This window comes from Seriola aureovittata, chromosome 8, assembly GCF_021018895.1.
Source record: "Seriola aureovittata isolate HTS-2021-v1 ecotype China chromosome 8, ASM2101889v1, whole genome shotgun sequence".
NCBI lineage: Eukaryota > Metazoa > Chordata > Actinopteri > Carangiformes > Carangidae > Seriola > Seriola aureovittata.
Genome location: NC_079371.1, coordinates 4865997 through 4891109, shown reverse-complemented (window position 1 = coordinate 4891109; position 25113 = coordinate 4865997). Strand labels below are relative to the sequence as shown.

The 25113-nt window shown below is 43.2% G+C and overlaps 1 protein-coding gene across 2 annotated transcripts in view; it reads right to left on the bottom strand.

Moving 5' to 3' along the window:
* Positions 1-7654: 7654 nt before the first annotated feature.
* fat4 (FAT atypical cadherin 4) overlaps positions 7655-25113 on the bottom strand; it is a 107211-nt gene continuing 89752 nt past the window's right edge. The window contains exons 10-17 of one of the 2 annotated variants that reach the window (XM_056382337.1): positions 24412-24516; positions 23740-24047; positions 19658-19743; positions 18037-18216; positions 17425-17549; positions 15972-16189; positions 12273-12534; positions 7655-10476 (exon numbers count right to left, since the gene is read on the bottom strand). In XM_056382337.1, coding sequence (XP_056238312.1) covers positions 8567-10476; positions 12273-12534; positions 15972-16189; positions 17425-17549; positions 18037-18216; positions 19658-19743; positions 23740-24047; positions 24412-24516 — 3194 coding nt within the window. In that variant the 3' untranslated portion in view covers positions 7655-8566. The remainder of the gene's footprint in view (positions 10477-12272; positions 12535-15971; positions 16190-17424; positions 17550-18036; positions 18217-19657; positions 19744-23739; positions 24048-24411; positions 24517-25113) is intronic. The other variant, XM_056382338.1, reaches the window with a different exon arrangement.

Here is a 25113-nt window from a genome sequence, read left to right as displayed (position 1 = left end):
CCTGTGGCACACACTCGCACACACGCACGCACACATGCACGCATACACACGCACACACACACACACACACACACACACACACACACACACACACACACACACACACAACTCCACAGGAAGCCTCAAAAATCCACAAGAAATGTGCCAAATGCAAGACAGAACACACAACTTACCTTTAAGGTAGAGAAGTAGAGGAGGATTTTATGACAGTTATTTGTTGTCAATAAAAGTTACGAAATTGCAATATTGAAGCATTTGGTTTCATTTCCTGTTGAGAAAAAACATAAATGATGTCGATGAAAGTTGCAGGAGTGCAATTAAATAATCCATTTCCTCAATGAAAGACCAACGCAACTAATCATGATTGAGATTCGTTGCACTGCGATGAGGATTTCAAGACACAATCATGCATCTTAAAGCTTTTATGATCTCCATCAAACTACAGCTGAGGCTTTCAAAGTGGGTGTCGGGACGAGGCAGTGGCTGGAGGAACAGTAAACATTTAGATAGCCGGTCCACCCACACCAGGCATATTCGGCCACATGGAGACTTCTATGTGTGTGTTATGTTATATTCTGGTCTTGAGGTTTGGGCCCTGCCTGTGTGATTTGCTTGTTGACCATCATCTATGCAGTGTTTTTTTATCTGTAAGCCACAGATCATGAGTGATTCGTAGCAGACCCCTCACATCAATTGTTAGCTGGAGCTGTGGTCTGAACTCCAGCGTGATTAAAGAGCAGCAGCCACACAATTTAAAACCTTGATGAAGGCTAAAAATCGAAGCGTCCACCCTCATGGACGTGGCCATACAATATGTAATGTGACGCGCCGGATCGTTATGTCAGGGCTGCGAGTGGAAACACTGACTCAGACGGGGCAGAAGAACTTGGTCGTTTCCAAGGATATAATAATAAGACTAATCTTTATTTTTCAAAATAAAATTGCACAGCGCTTTGCAGAAGAAGGGACAAAAACCACATGCTAAAACGATTAAATAACAGAAACGACTGGTTCAATTTGACAAATGCTAAAATCTTGATCCTGTAATGCATCTCAGACTCTTTTTCTGAACAGTAAAAAAAAACAAAAAAAAAAAACAATATGGTACAAATGTTTCTATCATAAGCAACAGAAACTACAGTCAGTGTCGTTAGAGTTCATTGCGGACATGCTGCATTGTGGATTTGGACAGGCCCCAGCTCTTATGGGTGTGGCACCCGTTTAGTTTGCAACTAAAGACAGGAAGATTCAGCTGAGGTTTCCGGGTCTTTTTCTACAGGTATTCACGCAGGACTGTGTGCGTAGTACAGAAAAGACACAGACTCACAATTTACAATTTACTTGATCGTATCTGCAGGGAAACGAAAAAACATGTCTGGAAATCTCAAGCAAGAAGCAGCAGCACAGACAACCAGGCAAAGGAGTGCATGGTGGCCGGGGGAGTGAATATACCAGGGCTAATGACTAATGGGAAGCAGCTGTGTGGACAGGTGGCTCGTCAGGTGATGTGTTAGTGATAAAAACACCCCGAGGACAACTGGTGGCCAGGTGAGGAATAGCTGGGGGGGTTCAGTGCTCAATAACACGCAGAGTGATGATGTGCTTTTATCCCTGTGTCATCAACAATGTCACAGAAACAGAAATAAAAAGCAGAGGGGCGATGCTAGTCTCTCATACAAGAGCGTGTATCGTTGTCATAGATGTAAATGAATCTGATGACGTAATGACACGAGAGATTTCATCAACCGTGATCATCATTTCAAAATAAGATTAGGGTCGATTACAATACAGCTGGTTGAGTTTAATATTATGAAACCAGATATGAATTTAGTCCCATTTCATTACACAATAAAATTGAGTTAGATTATGTAAATGTTGGCTGAATATTAGTAAGAACACCATACTGATGCTGTGTAGGTCTGAATGGAGCTTTAGAGCTCCAGATTCTTCTCTGCCTCATTGATCTAATCTGATTCCTCTATGAACTGCAGCACCTTCAAATTTCATCAACTTAAAATCCACCTACTTACTTGTCCTAGAGCTTTCCACCATGTCACACAGTCCTGTTATTGGACTGAGTTTGCTCAGTTGTCATGCAAATGTTCCGTTTAAAAGTTTTCACTTTCTAATGTAAAGTTTCCATTTTTGCTTTTACTTTCCTGACTCAAGTCAACTGTGTAGTAAACTGCAGTAAACTTAATGTTCTGATGAGGACTGTGTGACATGGTCAAAAACTCCTGAACATGCTGGTAAGTGGACCTTGAGTTGAGATGTTTCCAAGGTTGAGAATTAACTGAGATAAACTAAGATGGCCTCCTCGTGTGTTTTCTGGGTTTAGGACTTAAAATGAAGTCTGAAGTTCTGGTGCGACAAAAGTGCAAGATCAAACATGACTCCATCCAAAGTTGAAGTTAATGTTGCCTGGTGCAATCTACAGGGTGGACTTCTGCAAACAGTGTGTGTTAGTCACCAAAGTAACCCCTCTGTGTTCATTTTAACCAAAGTCAATGTAAACAATATCAACATCTGCTTTGTCAAAGCAAAGAGAAAACTGGTGGGACCAGCTGGGAGAATCCACTCTTTCCCGAAAGGAGTGACAGCTGTGCTTGCTGCCAAACACACAGTGAGTTAACCAGCACTTAAGTCAGCAGCATCTCCCCGAATTAGAAAACAAAACAAAACCCAGAAATCGCTGAGGCAGCAGAATGTCACACGGGGGATCAGAAACAGATGTGTTGCTCTCTGCGGAGCCTGACAGAGCGGCTCCCTGACAGCACAGTGACACCCGAGCCAGGCCTCTCATGATGACGATGCTCTCTGTTTAGCATCCATCATACACTTCTATAAATGTTCTCAAGCTGGTGGCAACCAGAGCCTCGGCTAATCCAGGCCCCTCAATGCTGGAGCGAAACCGCAGAGTTTTACAGTGATAGAGGAAGAAAGGCACTTTTCCAAAGATGGGACAGTCATCGTCTTCCTCACACACACACACACAAACACACACACGCAAAACACCCTCACACACAAACACACACACACATCTTTCCCTTTCATTTCCCAACAGCTCCGGCTGCTCGTTGAAGCTTTCATGTGTGTTGAAAGGCACCGGCTGGCTGGAGTACACACGGCATTAAAGAACACTTATCGAAGACGAGCCTCGCAGCTTTGATACAGATGTGGAGCAGAGAGCGCCCCCAAAGACTGGGTGATAATTAAGTGGAGCGTTAATGTTGTTTCAAGCCTTTCAGAGGATGAACCGGTGATTTGTCCATCAAGTTGCACAGACGTATAAAGACTCTGCTAATGAAGGGAGACATGTCGAGTGGTGCGGTGGGAGCTGAGGATGTGGGTATATACACTGTGCCGGGGCAGGAGGTGTGAGTACTGTAAACCCTCACATCTGTAAAAGTGACAAAGGCCGTTTGGTGGTCACATCTGGCTTTTAATAAAGGGTATATGCACGTGTTTTTATGCCTGAAAAAGTGATAAGAAGCATCTGCATGTCGGGTCTTTGACCTTGATTAAGGCTTTGTTGAAAAGCTAAGGCCCAAGAGGACAGTGTTGGTAAACTTTAGACACTAAATGACGGCCGTTAGATCATTTTTAAAGGGGTTCATCGCCAATTTTACACATACATTTCACTTTACTCAAGATTTATTAGGTCTGAGAAAATAACCCTGATGATGTCATCAGGGTTGTCTTTAGTTATAATTCATTTTTGATGAACAAATGTATGATAAACTAGGTGTATGGAGTTTGCAAGATAAAGGCACTCAACTGCATTGTGGGAAACTGAAAACCCAACGTTTGTGAGCTCGACTTATATCATACCCAGATAGCAAAATAAATCTGGCCCATACTTGGGCCACATGCTTGTTTTCCATGGCCCAAATCTGGCCCATACACAACATGATTGTCAGATACTACTTCCACATCTGGGCCAATTCTGACACACACAGAGAAAATCTTCTGGCTGTCAGTTAATATTGGAGGATAACAGCCGGAATCTACTCAGATGTGGAAGTTTGTGGGCCAGACTTGGGCTGAGGACCCAGGTATATGTTGGGCAGAAGTTTCATTTCACAATCTGGGTAGGGATTGAAAGTCAGGATGTCTCAGTCTCTGCTCCATTGATTTTGACTATTGTATTCTTCCTTTACGTCATAAGTACGGGAGTCAGTTGCTGGAGTATCTGCTAATGATGCACTTGTTGATATTATTAAGCAAGAAAAAGATCCTGTTTGCTGAAATAAAATTCTGGATTAATACATTTTCCCACTCAAAGGATGTGACAATGAGATGAGCAAGTAAACAGTTGACTAAACCATCTCAACTAAAGTTGCTGCTTTTTTATCAGTATTTATAATGTTTGAGTCAACATGGGTGGGAAGTGCCAGATGTGCTCTGAATCATGGGAAGTTTAAACATCCACAGTCCTGTGACAACGGAGCGAACTCAATCTGCTAATAAAAACCATGTAATACAGTCAAAAGCTCCAGAACAAGTGAACAAGTGGACCTACAGTTGAGAATGTTTTGTCAGCTGCTTCCAGAGATTTAAAAAAGAACGAACCGTTAAGCTCAATCAATAAATAATTTAAGTCATTTATCAAGCAAAAATGCCAAACATTTACTGGCTCTAGCTTCTGTAATGTGGAGATTTGCTCCTTTTTATCCGTTTTATGTGAGTTTACTTTGGGTTTTGTTCTGTTAGTCGGACAAAAGAAGCAGTTTGAGGGAATTTATCTCAAATATTAAAGATTAACAATTAATAGAAATTAAAAAAAATACTTATTGGTAATCACAAAAATGATTAGTTGTTGATTTATCTTTAAAGCAAATGAACTGTGTCCCGCAGTGAGAACATGGTCTAGAGCAGTGGTTCTCAAAGTCGGGTCCTGGGACCCCCAGGGGTCCTTGAGGGGGTCCCTGGGGGTTTCCAGAAAAAAGGGGAATGATTTATTTTCACTATAATTCCACCTGTAAGTGATACAATGAAAGTATGTATGACTATTTGGTCATGGGTTTCAAATACTCTGTAATAAAACATCTAAAAGCAGAAACCATATGGGATGGGGGTTCGTGGTCTAATTTGTGTCAGTTTAGGGGTCCTCAATGTGAAAAAGTTTGAGAACCACAGGTTTAAACGAGTCAGTCCGACTGTAACTACCATGTTTTTCCATTGATAAACAGGCCTGATGTGGTTGGTGAGCTGCCATGAAGATTTTCTGGAGCTCTTCTGTCTTGATTTGGATAGAAACAGTAGGAAATGAGGAGAGAAGAGGGATGACAGGAGTCAAACTGGCGATCTGGTGATTACATGGACACATCAGCTGCCATGATACATAAATCAGGAGTTAGTACCAGTGAAAAAGGACCCGGGTTTTGTGTCACATATCTGACTTTTAGACTGATTTTTGAACTATTAGTACCAACCAATGAGAGAAGGAGTGAAATGTGTTTTTTGTTCCAGCGATCAATGTGCTTTTAATCACGAGTCATTTACGTTGAAACTCAGAGAGGCGCTGTAGCTGTGTGATTGCGCCGAGGCTCAGAATAATCAATCTCTATAAACAAGCTTTTCGGGGGAGGAACTCTCTGTTTCGAGGAAGTCGATCACAGCTCGGTGCCACATCCTTTCATAAATAGTGGGGAAACTCTTAAGTCAACATGGAAATCATCTTAATGGGAATTATGTTTTGATGACATTTGTGGATTCAGCAGAGAAAGAAAAAAGTCATGACTCTCATGTGTCTGCGGGAGCTCCATGGGAAATCGAATGGCGCCTCTTTTGCACCTTCATTCAAGATGAATATGTTCAGTGTGCAGATCTGCAAAACACATTATGGCTGACGCTGGAAATCACTTTGTTCCAATCTGGACTTCATGATTTTATGAGGCACACACATGATTACTTTGCTCCAAAATGAGAACCATAATCATGCTTGCGTGTTCCTTGTTGTATTATTGTGTCATTGCTAACACAACCAGACTATTGCCTACTGAAATAACAACCATGTTGATTCGGCAGGGGTAACACATGTTGTATTTTTTGTGCATGGGTCCTATAACGTAACACGCGATGTTCGCACTTATAGGATATATATTGCAATTAATCCTTAAACACATCATAAGCTCCTCTGTCATTCGGTGAAGTCCAGCAACCATCTGGATATCATCCAAAAACAGCAGCAGCCCCCCTCCAACACTACCACCCTGCCCCCAAGAAAATCAGGAAGACAGATTCATGTCAGTCCTCATGAGTGTTTTACATCCGACCATACTGTAGAACAATGTGCCCTTTGTGTATACAAGCTTGTCCTGCTCACCTATAGGGAGGAGGGGGTGCTGGTGGTGGTGGTGGTGGTGGTGGTGGTGGGGGGTTTGTTCCTGAAGTTGTCTCTGCCTGGTATCTTTCAGACCCTGCCATGTGACACCAGAGGGGACGCTGTGAAGTTTATTTGAATTCATCTCCTATTTACTCGGCCCACCACCCACACACACACGCACACACACACACTCATTATCATTGCGAGTGTTATTATTATCTCAGCATCAGCGTGGTACAGCCTTCCCAAAGAGGCTTCGGTCAACAGGGGCCTCTCCGCAGGCCCACGAGCTCGTAGTAAGTTGCCCAGATTCGGGCTGTCACTCTTCGCCGGGTTCACGGCTCCCTGCGTTTTCTCTCGTGGCCTCTCTCCCCTCGATGACGGAGAAGATAAGCATGTTGCATACCGAATCACTGAGCTATGACAAAAAAAAAAAAAAAAAAGAAAGGGTTCTGCTCAATAAGCCAGATGTAAATAATTGCTGAAAGCAATATAGGGCCCTGCATCGCGGACTCCGCTTGATGTTTTGCTTGGCTGTGATGGAGGTGGCTCCATTTCACTCGGGTCCCGAAATGCCTTTTTAAATGTTTTGTTCAGACTCAGTATTATTTAAAGGCTGCACAGAGTGAGGCCTGAATATAGAACAACACCTTACCACCCAAATGATTTGGGAAAGTTGGTAATCTGAGCTCCAAGGTGGATATTTAAAAAAAAAAAATTGCCAATGCTTACATGCATCTAGATGAGTTGCTCAGTCCTGCAGGAAAAAAAAAGTTTCTGAAGCAGCTTTTAAATAAATACTTTTTTTATTCTGTTATTGGCTTTTTACAGGTACAAAGCATACAGCATGTTATAGTTTTATCAAAAGTGGAAAATACTGATGTTACATATGTAACAAATGTAAAAAATAAGTCTTCAATCTTACTTTCCCCGAAAGTAAGAAACATACATTTCAGCATATGAAAATATCCATAAAAACACAGCTTAAGTAATTTAAGTTAATAAACAGTACAAAAATGTAGAAACCATACATGTCAAAATAATGGACAAGGACACCAATGACAAATGACTCCATGATTTCTCATGAATTAAAAAAATGTACACAAGTTCATAGTGTTTTTAGTTGGGGTCATGTTTATAAGATCATCATCATCATCATACATCATCAACATCAACATTATCATCATCATCATCATTATCATCATCATCATCATCATCATCATCATCTTCGTTGCCTGAAAAACACTTGGCTGGTCAGAAAATGCAAATTTGTGACAGACAACACTAACCCTCCCCCACCCTCTCCCTCCCTCCCTCCATCCCAAAAAAAAAACAAAAAAAAAACACCTCCCCTCCAACTGAACTTAGGCCAGAAAAACAGAAGAGGAAAAAGTTCTCCCCCGTACTGAAATCCTCAAATGTCTGTAAGGCAGGAGACTCGATTAATCCTCACTCTTGGAGCATTTAGCCAGTCTTCTGTGAGAAAACACACCGGGGCAGAGACAGTCAGAGTGAAAAGGGATTATAACGTTGGTGGGGTCTACGATACCGTGCGAGCTGAAAAGCGGTGTTCTTAACTTTCACACCGAGGGGGCTGTATCCTGTCAGCTACAGGTGCAGTCAGATCAAACACACATGCTTCCTTTCAAGCAAATTAAAAAAAAAATTGACCCCTAAAAAGACGGAGACGGGGAGAGTTTTCTTTTGCTTCGCGGCCCATTGGAATTCTCTTCCTGTGAGTGTTAATGTTATCTTCCATCTTATCTCTCAGCTGTGAATGTGACAGAAGTTTCTGGAAAGGAGAGGCAATATCGGTAATACAAAACAGAAATGTTTGATCAAGATAATGTGAATGGAGCTTTGCAGTCACTAAATTGATTTCAGACAAGGACCTTTTTTTTTTTTTTTTTTTTTTTTTTTTTCATTTTTCGAGCCATTCAGCGTCAATGGATACGTGGTAATGAGGCCTCAGAGAGATGAACGCACAATTGTACAGTTAAGTTTGGACCTAGAAAAGACTGGTAAACTATTCCAAGGTGGCTAATGACAAAAATCATGTCATGTTACAGGTGCCATTTTTCTGCCTTACTGCATTGAAAGTCGTCTTATTATTTTGAATAATGTAAAAAAAACAAACAAACATGGAGTCCAATGCTCTCTCGAAATATACAGTCTTCCTTTTTTTTTTTTTTTTTTAAATGGAGAACATCACCATATTCTACAACATAATAAATAGTCTCATACATATTGCTCAGCTTCTCCTTCGTTTAGAATGGTGACCGAACCATCCCCACTGTTCATTTCAATGTCTTTTGCCGCTGCGTTCTCGGGAAGTAAGGCTAAGTCCTTGAACACGTCTACATAATGTCCAAAGCCGGGGCCCCAGTTCAAGAGATTGTCCCAGTTAAAGCCCCCGGCTTGCTGGCCCAGCTTGTGGGGCAGGGTGTAGTGCTGGTCACTAGGGGGCATCTGGGCAACGCCAGGCCCTCCTTCTGCCCTCCGGCTCGAGTAACGCCTCTGCTTGAGCCTCCCGCCGTACTCCTCGTCGTCAGCGTCTGACTCGTTGACTTGCGAGAGCTTGGGAACGCGGGAGCTGTAAGAAACCGGCTTGTCCCGGTCGTACTCCATCTCCGAGCAGGTGAAGGAGTCATGTGAGTCGCTTTCTGAAGAGGACTCTGGGGCCGGGATACCATCAGCAGGGTTGCGGACCCTTGACAGCGGCCTGCGGCAGTCCTCCTCTGAGCTGGACCGCCCGTGGTCAGCGCTGCAGATGCTGGGGTTGCGTGGGCGTGGAGTGTTCAGCCGCTCCACCTCCTCAATGGACAGCCCCACAGGAGGCCCCGTCTCCAGGGGGATCTGCTCGATCGGCTGCTTCAGCCGACTGCTGGGCCTGGAGGTGTGGCCGTGGCTGGCCATGGTCTGAGGACTCTTGCTGCGCCTCCCCAGCCGGGTGGCGTAGTTGAACATGGGCGGCGGCTGGCACATTTCGTTGTGCAGGTCCAGCGGGCTGCCCTCACGGCGAGCCAGGTTGAGTTCTCTGGTTGGAGTGTTTCGGTAAAAGGATGAGGGCTTGGTGAACGGGGCTGGGGAGTGTCTGGACAGAGGGTTCGGGGTGGGGCAGGCTGAGTGGGAGTGGCTGAGCGGGGTGGACCTCAGTGCTTGGGTGTACTGAGGCTGGTAGGTGTAGCTTGTTGCTCCGAGGGGTAAGGGCGACTGTCTGGCGAAGCCCAGAGGGCTGTGTCTCTGGATGGAGAACTTGGGCGTGTGGCTACGGAACTGCTTGTAGTGCTGGATGATGTCTGCATCTGAAGGAGCGATACTGCTGGCATTGTCTATGTCGTAGTGTTCAATATCCGCCTCTGGACCGGTGCAGGGGGCACAGGGAGCGCTGGGGACAGTCTCATTGTTGTGGGGAATGTCCGTCTCATCATAGATCAGGTAAGGGTTCTCCCTCTCAATGATGTCCGGTTTGGGGTTCCCTTCTGGTTGTTTCCGTACCGTCATGTCATCTCCATAAGGCGGGATGTTATCTGGGTCATCGAATGCTACGTTCTCGCTACCCTTCTTCTTTTTCTTCTTCTTCTTCTCCTTGGGTTTCTTTTCCTTGGGTTCTTTTGGCACTTTGGTCTTGTTGCGGTCCTTGCAGTGGTTGCACAGGATCAGGCTGAGGACCACCAAGGCGAGGACAGTGGCACAGCTGCCGACTATAGCGGGCACCGCCCAGATGGGGAGGACCATCGTCTCCGCCGTGGGGCTGGGACTGCAGACAAACCCACCGTTGTTGGCTGTTTTGCAGACGGTACCCTGAGGACACTGGACACCCAAACAGGCCACCAAGGTCTCACAAGTCTTTCCTGTGTAGAACTCAGAGCAGACGCAGGTGAAACCTGAGCGGGGGTCCGGCACACAGCTGCCATGGTTCTGGCAGGGATTAGAGGCGCAGTCGCCGGGCGGGACACACTGGTACGTGTACCACTGGTTGACGCACATCAGACCGTCCCAGCATGGACTGCTCTCACAAAGGTTGGGACCTCTGCAGCCGATCTTGACGGATGAGCTGGTCTTCGTTAAGGTGACGAGGCTGTGTTCTCCGGTGAACGGCATGTTCTCCCCGTTGTACTTCACGTACGCCAAGCAGCCATCGAAACCTGAAAATGAATAAGAGCAAAAACTGGATCAGATAAAAGGACAAACAGCCAACAGCAGCTAACAAGGACATGACAGCGGCCTGGAGGGGAATCGTTTCCGATTGCCACCAGACTGATGGGTTTTCAAAATGTCTACCGACGCTGGATCGACTCCTTGTAAATAACAAGAACTGGGAGCTGTAATCAGAGCTAAAGGAATTTTGTTTAGACGGGTAATTGGTTCAAGCTTAGTACAAAAAAAACAAGAGAAATTTCCTTGTGGAAAGCACCTCCTCAAAAAAAAATCCATATTTTAAAAATGGGCCAAATCAATCACTGGCCAATTTGAGAGGAGAAATATGATTTTTTTTTTTTCTAAAGCAGAGAATCCTTCGTCGGAGCCATTATAGCTTCAAGACATACATCTGGGTTGGATGAATGTCTCTGTGCCTAATTCAATCTTTTGCATTGTGTATTGCCTAACAGCACTGCCTCGCTAATGTAAATAGATTTTTATTGAATTTATCCCAGTGCAGATTAAATCCATTTGTGTCGTTTCATTAGCTCTTGAAAAGTGAGTACACAAGAGAGCACAACTGTTCAGACACACATTGAGGTACGAGTTGGTTAACAGGCAGCCTGCCACAGATCTGCGTGCTCAGCATATGTTTGTTTTGAAATATGCCCCGGTCCCTGTGTAAAAGAGGTCAACAAATCATCCAAATTGCTCATTTTTACCATATTAGTCCATAGTATTAGGTTAGTTTTTCCCTCCCCTGAAATTCTTAAATTTACTGTGTTGTATTACCTCCCTGTGGAAAGCCTCTCTTTCACCTTTTCCAAGCTGTTCTCAACTCGTGTTTCAGGACATCTCATCAGTGATTTAAGCCTAAACTATGATGAGAGATCCATGGAAATAAGACAAAAAACACTAAATGTCCTCAAAGGCAGGCACTCCAAGACTAAGTCAAATTAAATTAATATTTGTTTTTTTTGCCCATAAATGATGCTCTGATAAAGAAACATTTATTCAACTACTGTAAATTCATAGCAGGTAAATCTCTGCAGTGTCAAATAGAAACAGATTTCAGGCCAGTTCCATAGAGTCTTGTTGGACGGCCACCAAATATGGTCAGCAGTTTGAGCAGCAGACTATTAATTCATTTGGGGGGGGGGGGGGGGGGTTGTACTGGATTTATAACGACCCACAAGCTCATGAGTGCTGTGTCACACATATGTGCTGTAGGTGCATGTGCACACACACACACACACACACACACATACACACACACACACACACACACACACACACACACTCACACACACTCAGAATATGTGGAGGAGGTTTCCATAACATGTGAAAACGCTGCTGCATCAGTAATTTACAGTGGGTAAAGAGTGGGTGAGTTTCTTGGTCAAATGCCAGTTTTTGAGAGCTTCAGCATGTGTGTTTGACACAGCATGAAATACGCATGTAGATTCACACACACACACACACACACACACACACACACACACACACACACACACACACTCACACGTAACTATAGTGTACATACAACAAGGGTTTGACCTTAACTAAGATTTTAGATTTCTACTTCTTTGGACAGTGCAAAAATCTCTCTTATCAAATCATTGTGTCTAGAGCAGTTGGATGGTTAAGGGGCTCAAAGGTACCTCAGTTGTGGTAAAAGGGGAAAACTGCTCTTTCACTTCCCCTGCCCAGATTAATCCACCAATCAGGGATCAAATCAGCAAATTTCCAATCACAAGACAGAAAATATTTTTTTTAGCACAGAAACACTTTCCAGTCTCACCTGCTGCGGTTTTCTGCTGAGCGGGTCCAGGTGGGATCCCTCCCAGCGAAAAGGTTAAGACACTGAGACCTCCAAAGTCCTGCGTGGCGTGCTGGATGACCCTGGGGTGGCCGCCGTCCACCTGCAGCACAGTGTCTGAGCCGTTCTTCACCAGCTGGAGCGTGTGCCACTGACCGTCTGACAGCACTGCATCCCCCACGGTGCGTTCCACCTTCCCCCCGACGCCCGCATCCGAGATGTAGTGGACGTTGCCGTTCCTCAGCTGAGAGAGAGGGAACACAGATGGAGGTGCATCAGTCACACATACTCCACTCAGGCTGAGTTAAAGATGGGTTCATGGGTAATTGGTTACACAAGAAGAAAATATCAAAGCAGCCCAGTCGACTTTAGGTGCTTTGATTTTGTTGGCCAGGGTAAAAGCATATTTTACTGGGTGAAAGACAAACAGAAGCAGTTTTGAATCAGTGTCGAAATGCATGAAAAATGATTTAATCCCATTTATGGATGGGCTTTTTTTATATCACATTACCAAAGCATTAAAATCAGATGGAAAAAAGTTAAACCAGCCATGCTAGCAGTTCTGTGAAGCTGTATCAAAACACAGCGCCGCTTTGAGCTAAATGCTAATGTCCACATGCTAATATGCTCACAATGCTAACATGCTCATGTTTAGCAAGTATAATGCTTACCATATTCTGCATAGGACAATAGCTTGGTAGCATGCCAACATGTGCTAATTAGCACCAATGAAAAAAAATACACCTGCCATTAGTTTTTTGCAGGTTTTGTACATAAACAAAAGTATGGGACAAATGAATTGACCAAATTTCAATCCATCCATCAGTTTTTGAGATATTTCACCCAGAACCACAAAGGTTGCACCGCAAAGGTCACAGCTTCTTCTTTGACAGTCTTTCTGACACTTTGGGCTGTCAGAGCATGGATATGGAGAATCTGGATGACACCGCAGATTTCACGGTAGAGTCTTTGGTTACTTCAACGCCAGTGACTACCTGTCAAGCGTTTCACATCAACACTGAACATGAGGAGGCCAAAACCATGGGGGCACAGAAAAAAACAGTACAGGGATGGATGGAAGGTGCATAATACGCACCTTCAAGAGCATATCATAGATCAGAACTGACTACACAGACTGGATAAGATACTAAATAAATGGCTCACTCTCTGAATCTGTATTCTGGTATAATTCTTAATTTCATGCATATGATAAATAATGTTTTCTGTGGCGAAGTCTACATAAACTAGGGTTAAAAAGGCATTTTTTCTGATTAATGCAATGACTTATCATGTCAGCGTCAATCACAAGCGTCGAGAGGAAGTCTTCTCTCAGCCTCCACAAAACTACCACCACGCTGCTTTTCCGAATCTGCTGTTGAGGTCAGAGATTGAAAACAAAAATGCAGCTTGACGCTCGTAAATCTTTTCCCCCAGCGGGACACACCACAGTTAATCATGTTCTCACGACTTGTGTGTGTATGCGTGTGTCTGTGTGTCTGTGTTTCTGTGTGTAGCTCATGTTATTCAGTTATTCAGACAGATGACGGTCAGAGGCCTGCTTATAACAAATTCAGAGAAAACACGCTCATTCAAACACCAACTGGAGGAGACCCTTTTCCAGAAAGGAAAGGACAGAGTGTGTCTTTAAAAGAAATGAATCAAGCTCACTTTGGCATGGGCAACAAATTTGCGGCTTACACTACGTATGATAATCTCATATGTGCATTTCCCACTTCCATGGAAAAGTAATCCCGTTCTCCTCCCTTTTCAAAGACCCCAAAAATCAGCAATGATAAGTAGCTTCCGGAAGAATTGATTTAAAATGGGAAAAGCAGAAAGTCCCCCAAGCCAAAGAATACTGAGTGCTCTAAACCTGGAAAAGTAATCAAGAAGTTTATCTATTAAACATCTTGTTTTTTTTATATCTCAGTATATATAGTTCTCCCTCTCAACATATGTACATATAGTGTATGTATTCCCCTGCCGATCAACCTTTTTTTTTAAGCACTTATAATACTTTTCTTGACTGTTTAGGAAGCTGTGATGGTGATTCGATGAGCACCAGAAGCTGCTCAGAGCCGGAAAACAAAATCATAAGAGAGAAAGTCTGATACTAAAAAAAAAAAAAGTGGGGAAGGGGTTGGTGGTGGCGAGGGTGGAGGGAAGGGTCTAAAAAGGAAAACTGAAGAGGATGAATGAGCCCTCAGGCCTCTTTGGGCAGCTGCCCAGGATCAGTCAGGGGGAGGAGGGGGTGTGGGGTTGTGTGTGTGTGTGTGTGTTTGTGTGTGTGTGTGTGTGTGTGTGTTGGGGGTGGGGGGGTGCTGAACAGGATGAGAGGAGAAGAAAGAGGAATGGGACTAAAGGGAGGTGGCTGGAGAAGGACCCATGTAGTTTGCTTATAGTTTGTACAGACAGAGTGTGTGGGGTGATGATTTGTGGTGTAAGGGTTAAAACAAAGTAGGCAGACGGCGTACAGATATGTAGACATGTTTGTACTCCATCTATTACGACTTACATTCTGTACGTACAATATCAAACTGATGTTGGGATCCTGGGGTCCAAATATTCGAGGGGACCTTTCAGTAACGGAGCAACACATGCTCATGACTGCAGATGCTTTTGGTGATGCAACATATCATCTGGCAGCCACATTGTACGACTTGAGTTCTGTCATCTCCAATAAATAGATGAGCCAAGGCTGATTTATGTGCTGGCACTGACCGGGAACTGATCATGATCACGCACGCCTTAAATGTCCGCACTGTGGCTAGCAGCTGATGCTAACACTAACACTGGTTGCTTTGCAAAGTAGCTGGCTAGTTGGTTAAAGAATTATAAGCATGTCACGTAGGTGTGAGGTTATTTAAAAAGCAGTATCAGTAAAAAAAAAAAAAAAAAAAAAAAAAGGAGGAATGCCTGTGAACTGACTCCAAACCACAAAGTTTATAAAAAAAAACTCATTTTGATCCAAGTTGGATCTTCATCAGGCCAAAATGCTGATCCTGACAAAGATCTGATTTGGATCGATGGCTTGGCATCAGTGTGCAGGCGTTGTGTTTTTCATTAGCCAGCTAAATAACAAAGCCAAATATGTGATACTCGTTGTATTTTGAACTTGTGATTTGGGACAGAGCCACTATGTCGACATGGCAACATTTACTGTGTGACAGTTTTCTAAATTTACCGTAACACACAAATCACTTCACATTATTTGCACAGAGCTAATTCACCAAACTACATATGAGTGACTTGTACTTGAGTTCAATTTCAATACTTTCTCAGATCGGTGCCAAGATGTTTATTAACCTCAACTGAAAGGTCTTTCTCTGTGACACAGTATTACAGATCATGTATTAACTATGTTTAATAGGTGTTTTTTTTTAAATCTGTATTGACCATGTTGACTTTGTGTTGCTGTTGTGTGCTGATAATGCCACACGTGTACACCTGCAACAGCTCAGGGGCATTAAGCTGAGGCTTTTATTGTGAAATCACTACCTGAAGAGCTGTGCTTCGTTATTCAGAAGTAGTCTGTGCATGAGAACAGTATTTTGGTTAAAAACATACATTGAAATGCACATTATGAATTTACCATGTGAGCCATTAAAGTACACTCTGTGCATTGTAGGCACAGATAGCATTTTAAAATACAGATACGCAATCTACTCTCTTCTCTCTCACCTTCACTGTAGTGTAGTTGCTGCTCTCCTGCACATGCAGCAGGGTGCCGGTCTTGCTGCGTGTCCTGAACTTGACCTCCAGGCTGCTGGGACCTGCGAGGTCAGAGGACACGCCCTGCAGCGACTGTGCAAGCAGGACGTCACGTTTAGGGCCCGGCTTCAGGGAGTAATCCAGGCGGCCGGTACCATCCAGAGACAGAGCAGTGTCAGCTGTCATGTCTGTGGGAGAAAGACAGAGAGAAAATCCTCAGTCCAGTCTGTCTTCACACACGCTTCACAGGCAACTTAAAAATATTAAAATATCAAATATATTTCCACTCCGCTGCTGGCGGACAGACGGGTCCAAATGATTTTCCTAATCCGACTGCCATAACCACAAATTGGTCCTCACATTCTCACCAGTGGTTGCAAATATCTTCCTATAACTGCAAGATGGAAGCCAATCCTCAGAACAGACAACGTGCCATTGAGCAAGACACTAAATCAAAACCAATGCTGTCATATAGAACGTGGGCTAGGAACTTTAAACGCTTTACCTTAATCCCTGATTTGTCATTGTATTCACCAATCATCTTCAAATTTGTTTCACATCACAAAAATCAGGTTATTAGTGGAAAGGAGTCCAAAACAGACAAAGCTATCGTGGATTATTAGCTATTATTGCACCATTCCTCTTTTATGTAAAGTATAAACTGCACCACAGTTTGTCGACAGTAATGCGACAGGAGTTGTTGGTAGAAATATATCTTTGGAAAATATAATATAGTGACCAAACTACCCTGCTTGCTAACTGACAGTTAGGAAGCTCTTACAACAACACTATTAAAACATCAGTAACAAATTATTGTGATGCTTTCCAAAATGACTGTAACCAAAAAGATGACTGAGCTTCTACCTGTTAATACAGGACCTGGACTCTTTCAACTATGCTTCTTTTTTCTATTTGTTTCCTGGAGTTGATGCACATGACTCTGACAGAGTGCGCTACATTAGTATTAGAGGAAAACAGCGCTCTGATCATGTTTCGTGCCACAAAGGAAACCAGCAGATCTCCACAAAATCAAACCTGATGGCAAACAGAGAAAAATCCAGTGTGGTTTCGTTGTGGAAACCCCCATTTTTTCTCAGTATTGATCTTGTTTGTTTCTAATAACATGAACTTTGCTAAACATGGTCCTGCGCCTTAGACAGAAGCAAGGCTACAAGTTTCTGGCCGGATTTATGAGCCTCAAAGGTTCCTTCAGTCTGTTTTAGTCCTCTGGTGTCGAGTCTTTATATATTTAAATACACAATTACTTTGAAATAAAGCTCAGAATGCAGCAATGTGGCCTATATTAAGCTACATGGTGCAGTTTGATGACTCATGAGGGGAGGATCATAAATAATCATGATAGAATATTCCTTAGTAAGTGCAAGCTCAGCAATTAAAAGACACTTCAAAGGCATATACTTACATTTCTCACAGAATTTGCCTGTGAAGCCATCCACGCACTGGCACTGCTGCCAAGACCAGTGGTCCAAACAGGTGCCCCCGTGTCTGCAGGGGCTGGCGGTGCAGGCTCCTTCCAGTCTTGGACATCTACAGACACAAACCATACACAAAGTGACAATCAGACAGTCAGTTTGACAAGTCAGCCGCACAGTCAGCAGCCGGGGGGTCCGCCGAGAAAGAAACTCCAAAAAAAAAAAAGAAAAAGAGGGGAGCAGATGAGCTGTGATTTCTCTCTATGTGCGGCAATACAAAACACCCATAATGAACCCCAGAGAATTAGCATATTAAAAGATCTGTCCTCGCCTCACTATTCACTAGTAAGACAGAAAAGTAAAAGAAAAAAAATTCTCTGGAATTCTGCAGTTGCTTTCCCCCTGTCAAAAAATCTGCCATTTGTATTAAAAAAAAAACATCTTTTTAAAAACTCTCGAGAGGGTCTGAGAGTGTGAACAGATGTCCCACAGCGAGAGTCGAGGAGGTTAGAGAAGACGGACAGATGAGAAGAAGAGGGAGAAGATGGAAGAGAGGGAGAAAGCGGGAGCAGACGGGGTGGGGTTAGGTAGGGGGTGCGGACCTGTCAAGGATGCCACGCGATGCCAGCGCCTGACTGGGCTCCAGTGGGCGGCCATTGACGGCAAACTCCATGATGCAGCCGACAAAGTCGTGGGTGGCGACCTGACCGCGCCGATGAAGGACAGGTTCTATTGACCTGACGCCTCCCACCGAGAGCCTGTTGGGCTGCACGTCCAGGATCCTGCACACACACACGCGCACACACACACACACACACACACACACACACACACACACACACACGCACACACACACACACACACGAACAAAAAGCACACAAAGACTTTAATGCACAGAAATCCAAAAGCTCACAAATGCATTCATGTAGTCAGAGGTATGCTCATACATACACACTCACACACACACACTCTCACACACACTTACAACAGAAAGACACTGCGGGTCAGTGAGTTTCACAACAACATGGTCCCGAGAACCCTTACAAAATAAACCTTCTGCAGACCTTTCTGGCCACTTCCTCATCTGCCAAATCGATCTCTCTCTTTCACTCTCACTCTCACTCACATAGTTTAACACACACAAAAACACTCATGCGTAGTCTCAAGTTTTTACCCCACAAGGCCTGGCTCGGAGCTGTCTGTGTGTTCAGGCTGTGATCATCCGGTAATTTAATGAAGGTTTACGTCATATATTGTATATTTACAACAGATGACTTCATCTTTTTTTTTTTTCATTGTAAAATTATGTTGGAGAATTGCATATAACATTTTAGGCAATTTGCTTTCATCCAGATACTTTCACAATAAGGCAGCAAAAAAAAGCAAGACTAGAAGCTTTAATTTTCTATACATCTGCATCAGATTCGGTCATTTTTCCTTTATTCTATATATAATTTCATATTTTTAAAAAAACACTCACTGTAGAAAAGAAATTCGAATTTATTACACTACAAAATTTAAAGAAACAGAGAGAGCGATTCATTGGATGAGATGGAAAAAGTGGGAGGCGCCATTATACACTGATTCCCAACCTGGGAACTCAGACAACAGATCATGAGAGGAATCTGAAGGGTTGCCAGATGATCAACAGGCCAGGAAAGGAGAGACAAATGCTTTTTTTTCCCTTGTGAACTGCTACATCATTTTACTTCCAAACACCTTTAAAAAAATATCTAAATTGAACAGTTTGGTTTAAGCTGCCAAACACAGTAGACGTGCACCCAGTGATGACAGGTCAGAAGTAGACGCTGCTCTGTTTTAAGCTATCACAAGCCAAAATGGTTTTAAAGTTTTCATCCACTAATGAGAAATAGTGGATTCTGTGTTAAATTACATCTCCACACTGCTGACTGTATGGTGCTGATTCACTGCACAAAGGGATTGTTGTCAGTTCAGAGTGCAGAGCAACAGCTGTACAAAATTAGTCAAGTATGTTCAGACCAGGTACATAAAAACCTCATTGGTTCTCTATGATTTTCCATTATTTTGCAGGACATGGAAAATTTCATTATTCATTTAGTTTTCCAGACGTTGGAAGTGAAACTATCAACAGTATTTTTAACATGTACAGTTGGATGACAGAGGCAGAACAGTGTGTGTGTGTGTGTGTGTGTGTGTGTGTGTGTGTGTCTGTGTGTGTCTGTGTGTGTGTGATTGTCTTACCAGTCAGTGTGTACTGCCACGTTGCTCACAGCACAGTAGCCTGGGTCCTGGTCATCACCACACAGGTCCACGGTCAGGGATGCAGCCTGCATGATGAAAGGAACACACACACACACACACACACACACACACACACACGCATGTTACATGTGTTTTTCTTCAAGAATAACAGCTGTAAAGTCACAAAAATAACCATTTTTTGGACAACATTTCTGGTAGACTGCGGTTGACATGGCTGCTTGCAGAGCATGAACACCAACAATGCGTGTCGGTCACTGTTGTTTTGTGGCAGATGGTGACCCATCAAACACTCAATCAATATCAGTGACTCTGTTTCTCCCTCTTTATAATCGGTGCCATGTGAGAGCGTGTCTCTCGCTTGTAGTGGTTCAGTACGAACTCTGCTGTTGATCAGCTAACTTCAGTTTTAGTTTAGAAATATTCATCGTTCTCATACTCAACTTATTGGTTTGTGTCAGTGGGTGGAGCCAAAAAACGCTTATGGTGGACCTACACGCTTTCCACCAACTAAAGAAGCACAGGATAGCAGCATAGCTGAGCTAGTCCAGTCAGCATATAAACTCTGGTAACCCAGATTAGATGTAGACTAGATGTCTCCTATGCAGGATATGTTGCTCGGTACAATTTACTGATGTTTCCTGAATACCTCATGTGCAGACTATCAACCCCTTTTCTTCTTGGGGGCTTGGTTCGTCTCTCTTGACGGGGCCTCTCTGAGCTAGTCTATAAAATAATCAAAAAAATTAAACATTATTTTAATTATTGGATCTATTTAGATGTTTTTTGAGTGTGGGGGAACTCATTCGTTAAGCCTGGAGTGTAAAAAGGTATTTTAGTGACTTATTCCTCATATCAGTGCAGTAAATATGAAGCTATAGCCAGCAACCAGCCAGCTTAGCTTAGCATGAAGACTGGGAAATGCAGATAAGAAGCTAACATGGGTCTGTCATTAAGTAACACATGATATCTGGTTTGTTTAATCCAAACAAAAAAAGAAAGTGTGAAAGAAACGATTTGCCTTTAAAGCCTGTTAAAGAGCTAATAAAGATGGAAATGCATGTGATAAACCCCATTCTGTGATTCTCTCAATGAATGATAGTGAGAAAGCAGTTCAGCGTAGGTTCATCATGTGACTAGATTTAAAAAATCCTCAAAAGCCTCTTGTTTGATTCCGTGTCTAAACACAACTTTTATTGTGTGCACATCTTTAGCACTAAAAACCCTTGAGAGCGTGTCAGACTAAATATCTTCTCAGGGATTGTGGCCATAAACCTTCTTCACTCCAGGGTTCTGGTTCCACCCATTCATTTCTCACCGAGTATTTGTGTAACTAAGTCATGTTCAATGGTTAGTGTGAAGCTTTGTCCACCGCAAGGCATGCAGGCCAATTATTTTTCATCATTCCGTTACAGAGGCTGATGGGAGAATGGCACAAAAAAAGCCATACATTACAGCAAACATTTCCTATTTCCCGTTAATGGCACTAAATCTTTTGCCCAGATGTGGGATATTCTCTCTCTCTCTCTCTCTCTCTCTCCCTCTCTCTTTGCCCTGAGAGGGAGCGACCTTACTAGGAAGAAAAGAAATGGGCTGGTGAGGAAACTGTCCGGAAAAGTGTGTGAAAGTGTTGAAAAACCGGGGCAATCACGCTCCACCTCTCCTGGATCTTAAGTAAACACGGACCACACCGGCCCGGATCTCTGACACAAATCATCCGGGAGAGCACGACCCCACCAAGCGCGCACACACACACACACACACACACACACACACAACCACACTTTCTCTTTAGCACACTTGAGTCAGACACATGGACACATATGCACGCCAACATAGCGACAACAGCGAGGAACAATAGGACGTTCGTGACTCCCTCTGATGCGCCATAAAGAACCACATGAACATTTTATTAATGTCTTTTGCTGTGATCAAAGGCAGCACAGTCATGACTTACACACACTGTACTTACTGTCAAGTGTCTTACACTGTGGTGGAGAAAAAATTCAAAAATATTTTTCTCAAGAAGCCCCCCCCCCTGTTGGAAATTAATGCCGAATGTAACACGAAAAGGACGAGTGGTGTTTTTTTTGTTTGGCTAACACTGAAGGAAGTGAAGAAAACACCACTGGAGATGTTGTTTTAACTGTGACTAATATAATGGAGGGACCATAGCGTTGCTCTCTGTTGTGGTGCAGGCGCTGAGTAACCGCTGTTACGCATTTATTTTGCGCTTGTTTCTAGGGACAAATAATTCCAGCTAATCAAAAGCTCGATGATTCGCCGCTGGTGCTCATCAGGTGCAGCGAATCCTGGTCTGTCAAACTGCATTTGGGGAACCTCGTTCACAGAAGATTTGGCTGTTTGATCTGACTTATAAATCTGATTTAAAACAAACTGGGCCGAGCTCTTGCTCAGATGTTCCCAGATGTGATCTTTTATCCAGACAGTCAGCTGCTGTCACACGGTCACGCTCGTAGATATCAACGTGTCATTTCACCTCAATTATTTCTTTATTCTCCTGCTCACCCCTGGAGGCACCAGGCCATGCAGTTCTAGTTTTATTTTCATCTATCCAGCTTTAAAGATTTCTGCCTCCACCCTAATACAAGAGGTGAATGGGATTTAAATTTGTGATGCTCCAAACATTGGAAAATTACATTTGGAAAAACTCACTAGCAACCAAACTACTGGGCATGAAACAGCGAATTTAAAAAGGGAAATATCAATATATTTTTTGGGAAAAATAATTTTTCCTCATTATAGCCATTGTATTGAAAAAACTATTCAAAAAGCAAAGGGACACTGGTCAACGTCCAGTTTGAGTCCTTGAAATTTGACAGTGATGCTTTGTCTGATTTGAAGCTGGGATCGATTACATCCCAACATCCTGCTTAGCATAAAAAAAAAAAAAAAAAACATTTCTAAAACTCTCCACTCAAACATTTTCCTTGTGTGCAATCAAATCAAAGTGGTAACTGTTTTACTTCAGTCTATATTCAACCCATTACTTGTCAAATATTGGCATTTAGAAGCGCTGGTGTGTCTCAAACACGAGGTTCCGTTGTTGACAATTTGTGTTACATTTACTGTTTTGGACAATTAAAGCGATTCAGACTGTGACGTTGTGAGTCTGTGAACTTTCTGTTCCCTCTGATTACTTGGACCTCTCACGACGGAACAGTGCATGACCGTGTCTGCGGTTTCTCTCTGTGCTTTTTTTGATGCTGGCTCCGGATTTCAGGCTCAGGAACCGAGAGCGGACCTCAGCTCCGACCACCGAAAATGACCCGCAGCACCTTTCTGCGAACACAGTGATCGGGTTCGCTTTTACGCCGCCTGAGGGAGTTGGCACTTCAGGCACCATTCTTCTAAGAGATCCTAACACGACCACCTCCTCGTAACATTCACAGGGCACTACATGCAGACAGAATCACGGCTCTCAACGTGTGCTGTATTCCTTTTCCATCCCGTCACTCTGCACCATCTCAAAACTGACAATTTAACGATTTTACCAGCTTCCTATGAAACTCCCAGCGCACGGTGAGAAATGACAGATTTGAAGTCCAGCAGGAGAGCTACATTATAGAAGGTCTGACAAGGCCTGGTTGGGTTTTTTTTTTTTCCCCTGTTTCCCTGCCACTGCACTGCTGGCAGGGAGAAGCCTCTCATTCAGAGCATAGGAGACAGAATTCCAACTTTCAGGGCCATTTTGGATCCACGTATTGTAAATCACAACGGGCAATAAAATATAATTACAAACCATGAAAACCATCAAGCTGAGCTACCCGTGGTTTGGGGGGAGTTTAATTATCATCTGATGGTGCAAAAAAGAAAATATGGCCAAATTTGGATGCAGCTTTCTGGTGTAAAAGGCCAAGACATAAATGCTATTGAATGTGCAGTGCACCGTCTGAGTCCATAACATGTGGCATTTCTCAGAGTTTCCCCAATGTTTTTGCTACTAGACCCATAAGAATTACAGAGTCACTCAATGAAAAGTTTTATAAGAAAAACCACTTCGAATATGAGCTAATTTCTACCACATAAATAGGCGTCCTTACCATCCCAGCTCTCCTGGCGATGACTGTGTGGAACTGCCCGTCTGCGACTTTTATCATGGTCATCAGTTTATAAGTTCCACTCCCCAGGTTGAAGGAGAAGCGCATCCGTCCCTCGATGATCTCCAGGGCCAGGAACTCCGCCTTGTCTCCGGTCTGGTTGTCGTGGTTGTACATGAGCAGCGCGTTGCTCTTCAGGGTAGCAAACTTAATGTATATGTAGTTGTTGTTGGGATCCAGAGACGGAAACTCCATGTAGGAGAGCTCCTCAAAGCCATAGCTGTTGAGTTCGCAGTGTTTGCCGAAAACCCCTGAGGACAAAAACAGACCAGGAGAGGAGGTAATCAGGGAGGAAGCCAATGAATGATTCACAGAGATTAAAATATCTGCAGATAAAATGGAATCTTTACTGTATTGCAGATATCCCTGCTTTTTTAATTCTGCCAGATCATAATCTTGCATCTTCAAAAAAGTTTTGGGAGGCTAATTAAAGACAGAAGCAACACAGTGCATGGAGAATGGAGACACAAAATGAAATGACAGTGTCCACATTTGCTTAAGAAATCAAGAACTTTTCTTTTCTTTAGGGAGGTTTCACATCTGAAATTGTCCATCTTGCTTTTCAATTTACCAGAGCTCACTAATGCCCTGAAAAAGTTTCCTACTATTACTTACCGAACGGACAATGACAGTAATATCCATCCACCCGATTCTGACAGGACCCGCCATTAAAACACGGGTTACACTCACAGTGATTGATGATGGAATCACACGTTTTGCCTGGGTTCACAGAACAACACAAATTAAAATGGATGGGGTGGCAGACAACACAGGAAAAACCCCCGAGGGGAACACAGTTCACTCTCCCCACAGGCCAAGTCATGCAGGCCTTTCATCACCTCGCAGCTGAGAAACTGCACTGCAAAAAAAAAAAAAAAAATCTGGGCTCGAACAAATCTTTGAACCTTGTAGTCAGCCTTTCAGTCTTATTTTTTTCATCAAACAACAATAAAATATAAAATTTGAAGTTGTAATTTCACCTGTTTTAATGCGGTTAATGCACTTATAAAAATTCCTTGAAATAAGCGATGCTATTTTTGAAGACTTTGGACCAGTTTGTCAGAAGATGACATCATTTGATCCAAAACAGCGTCTTGAAACTTTCATAGGAAAAAAAAAAAAGAAATGACCTCACTCCATTGGCAGATTCTTCCCACTAAGAATAATCAGATTTTCAAAACCATTTCAAAATCAAATTACATTTGGATAAGGCTGTTTCTTCTTTTTTTTTTTTTTTTGTGCAGTGCAGCAAGACAAACAGGTGCAATGTACATGAATCGTCGCCACATATGCAGGTGAACGATTTAACGTCATGAT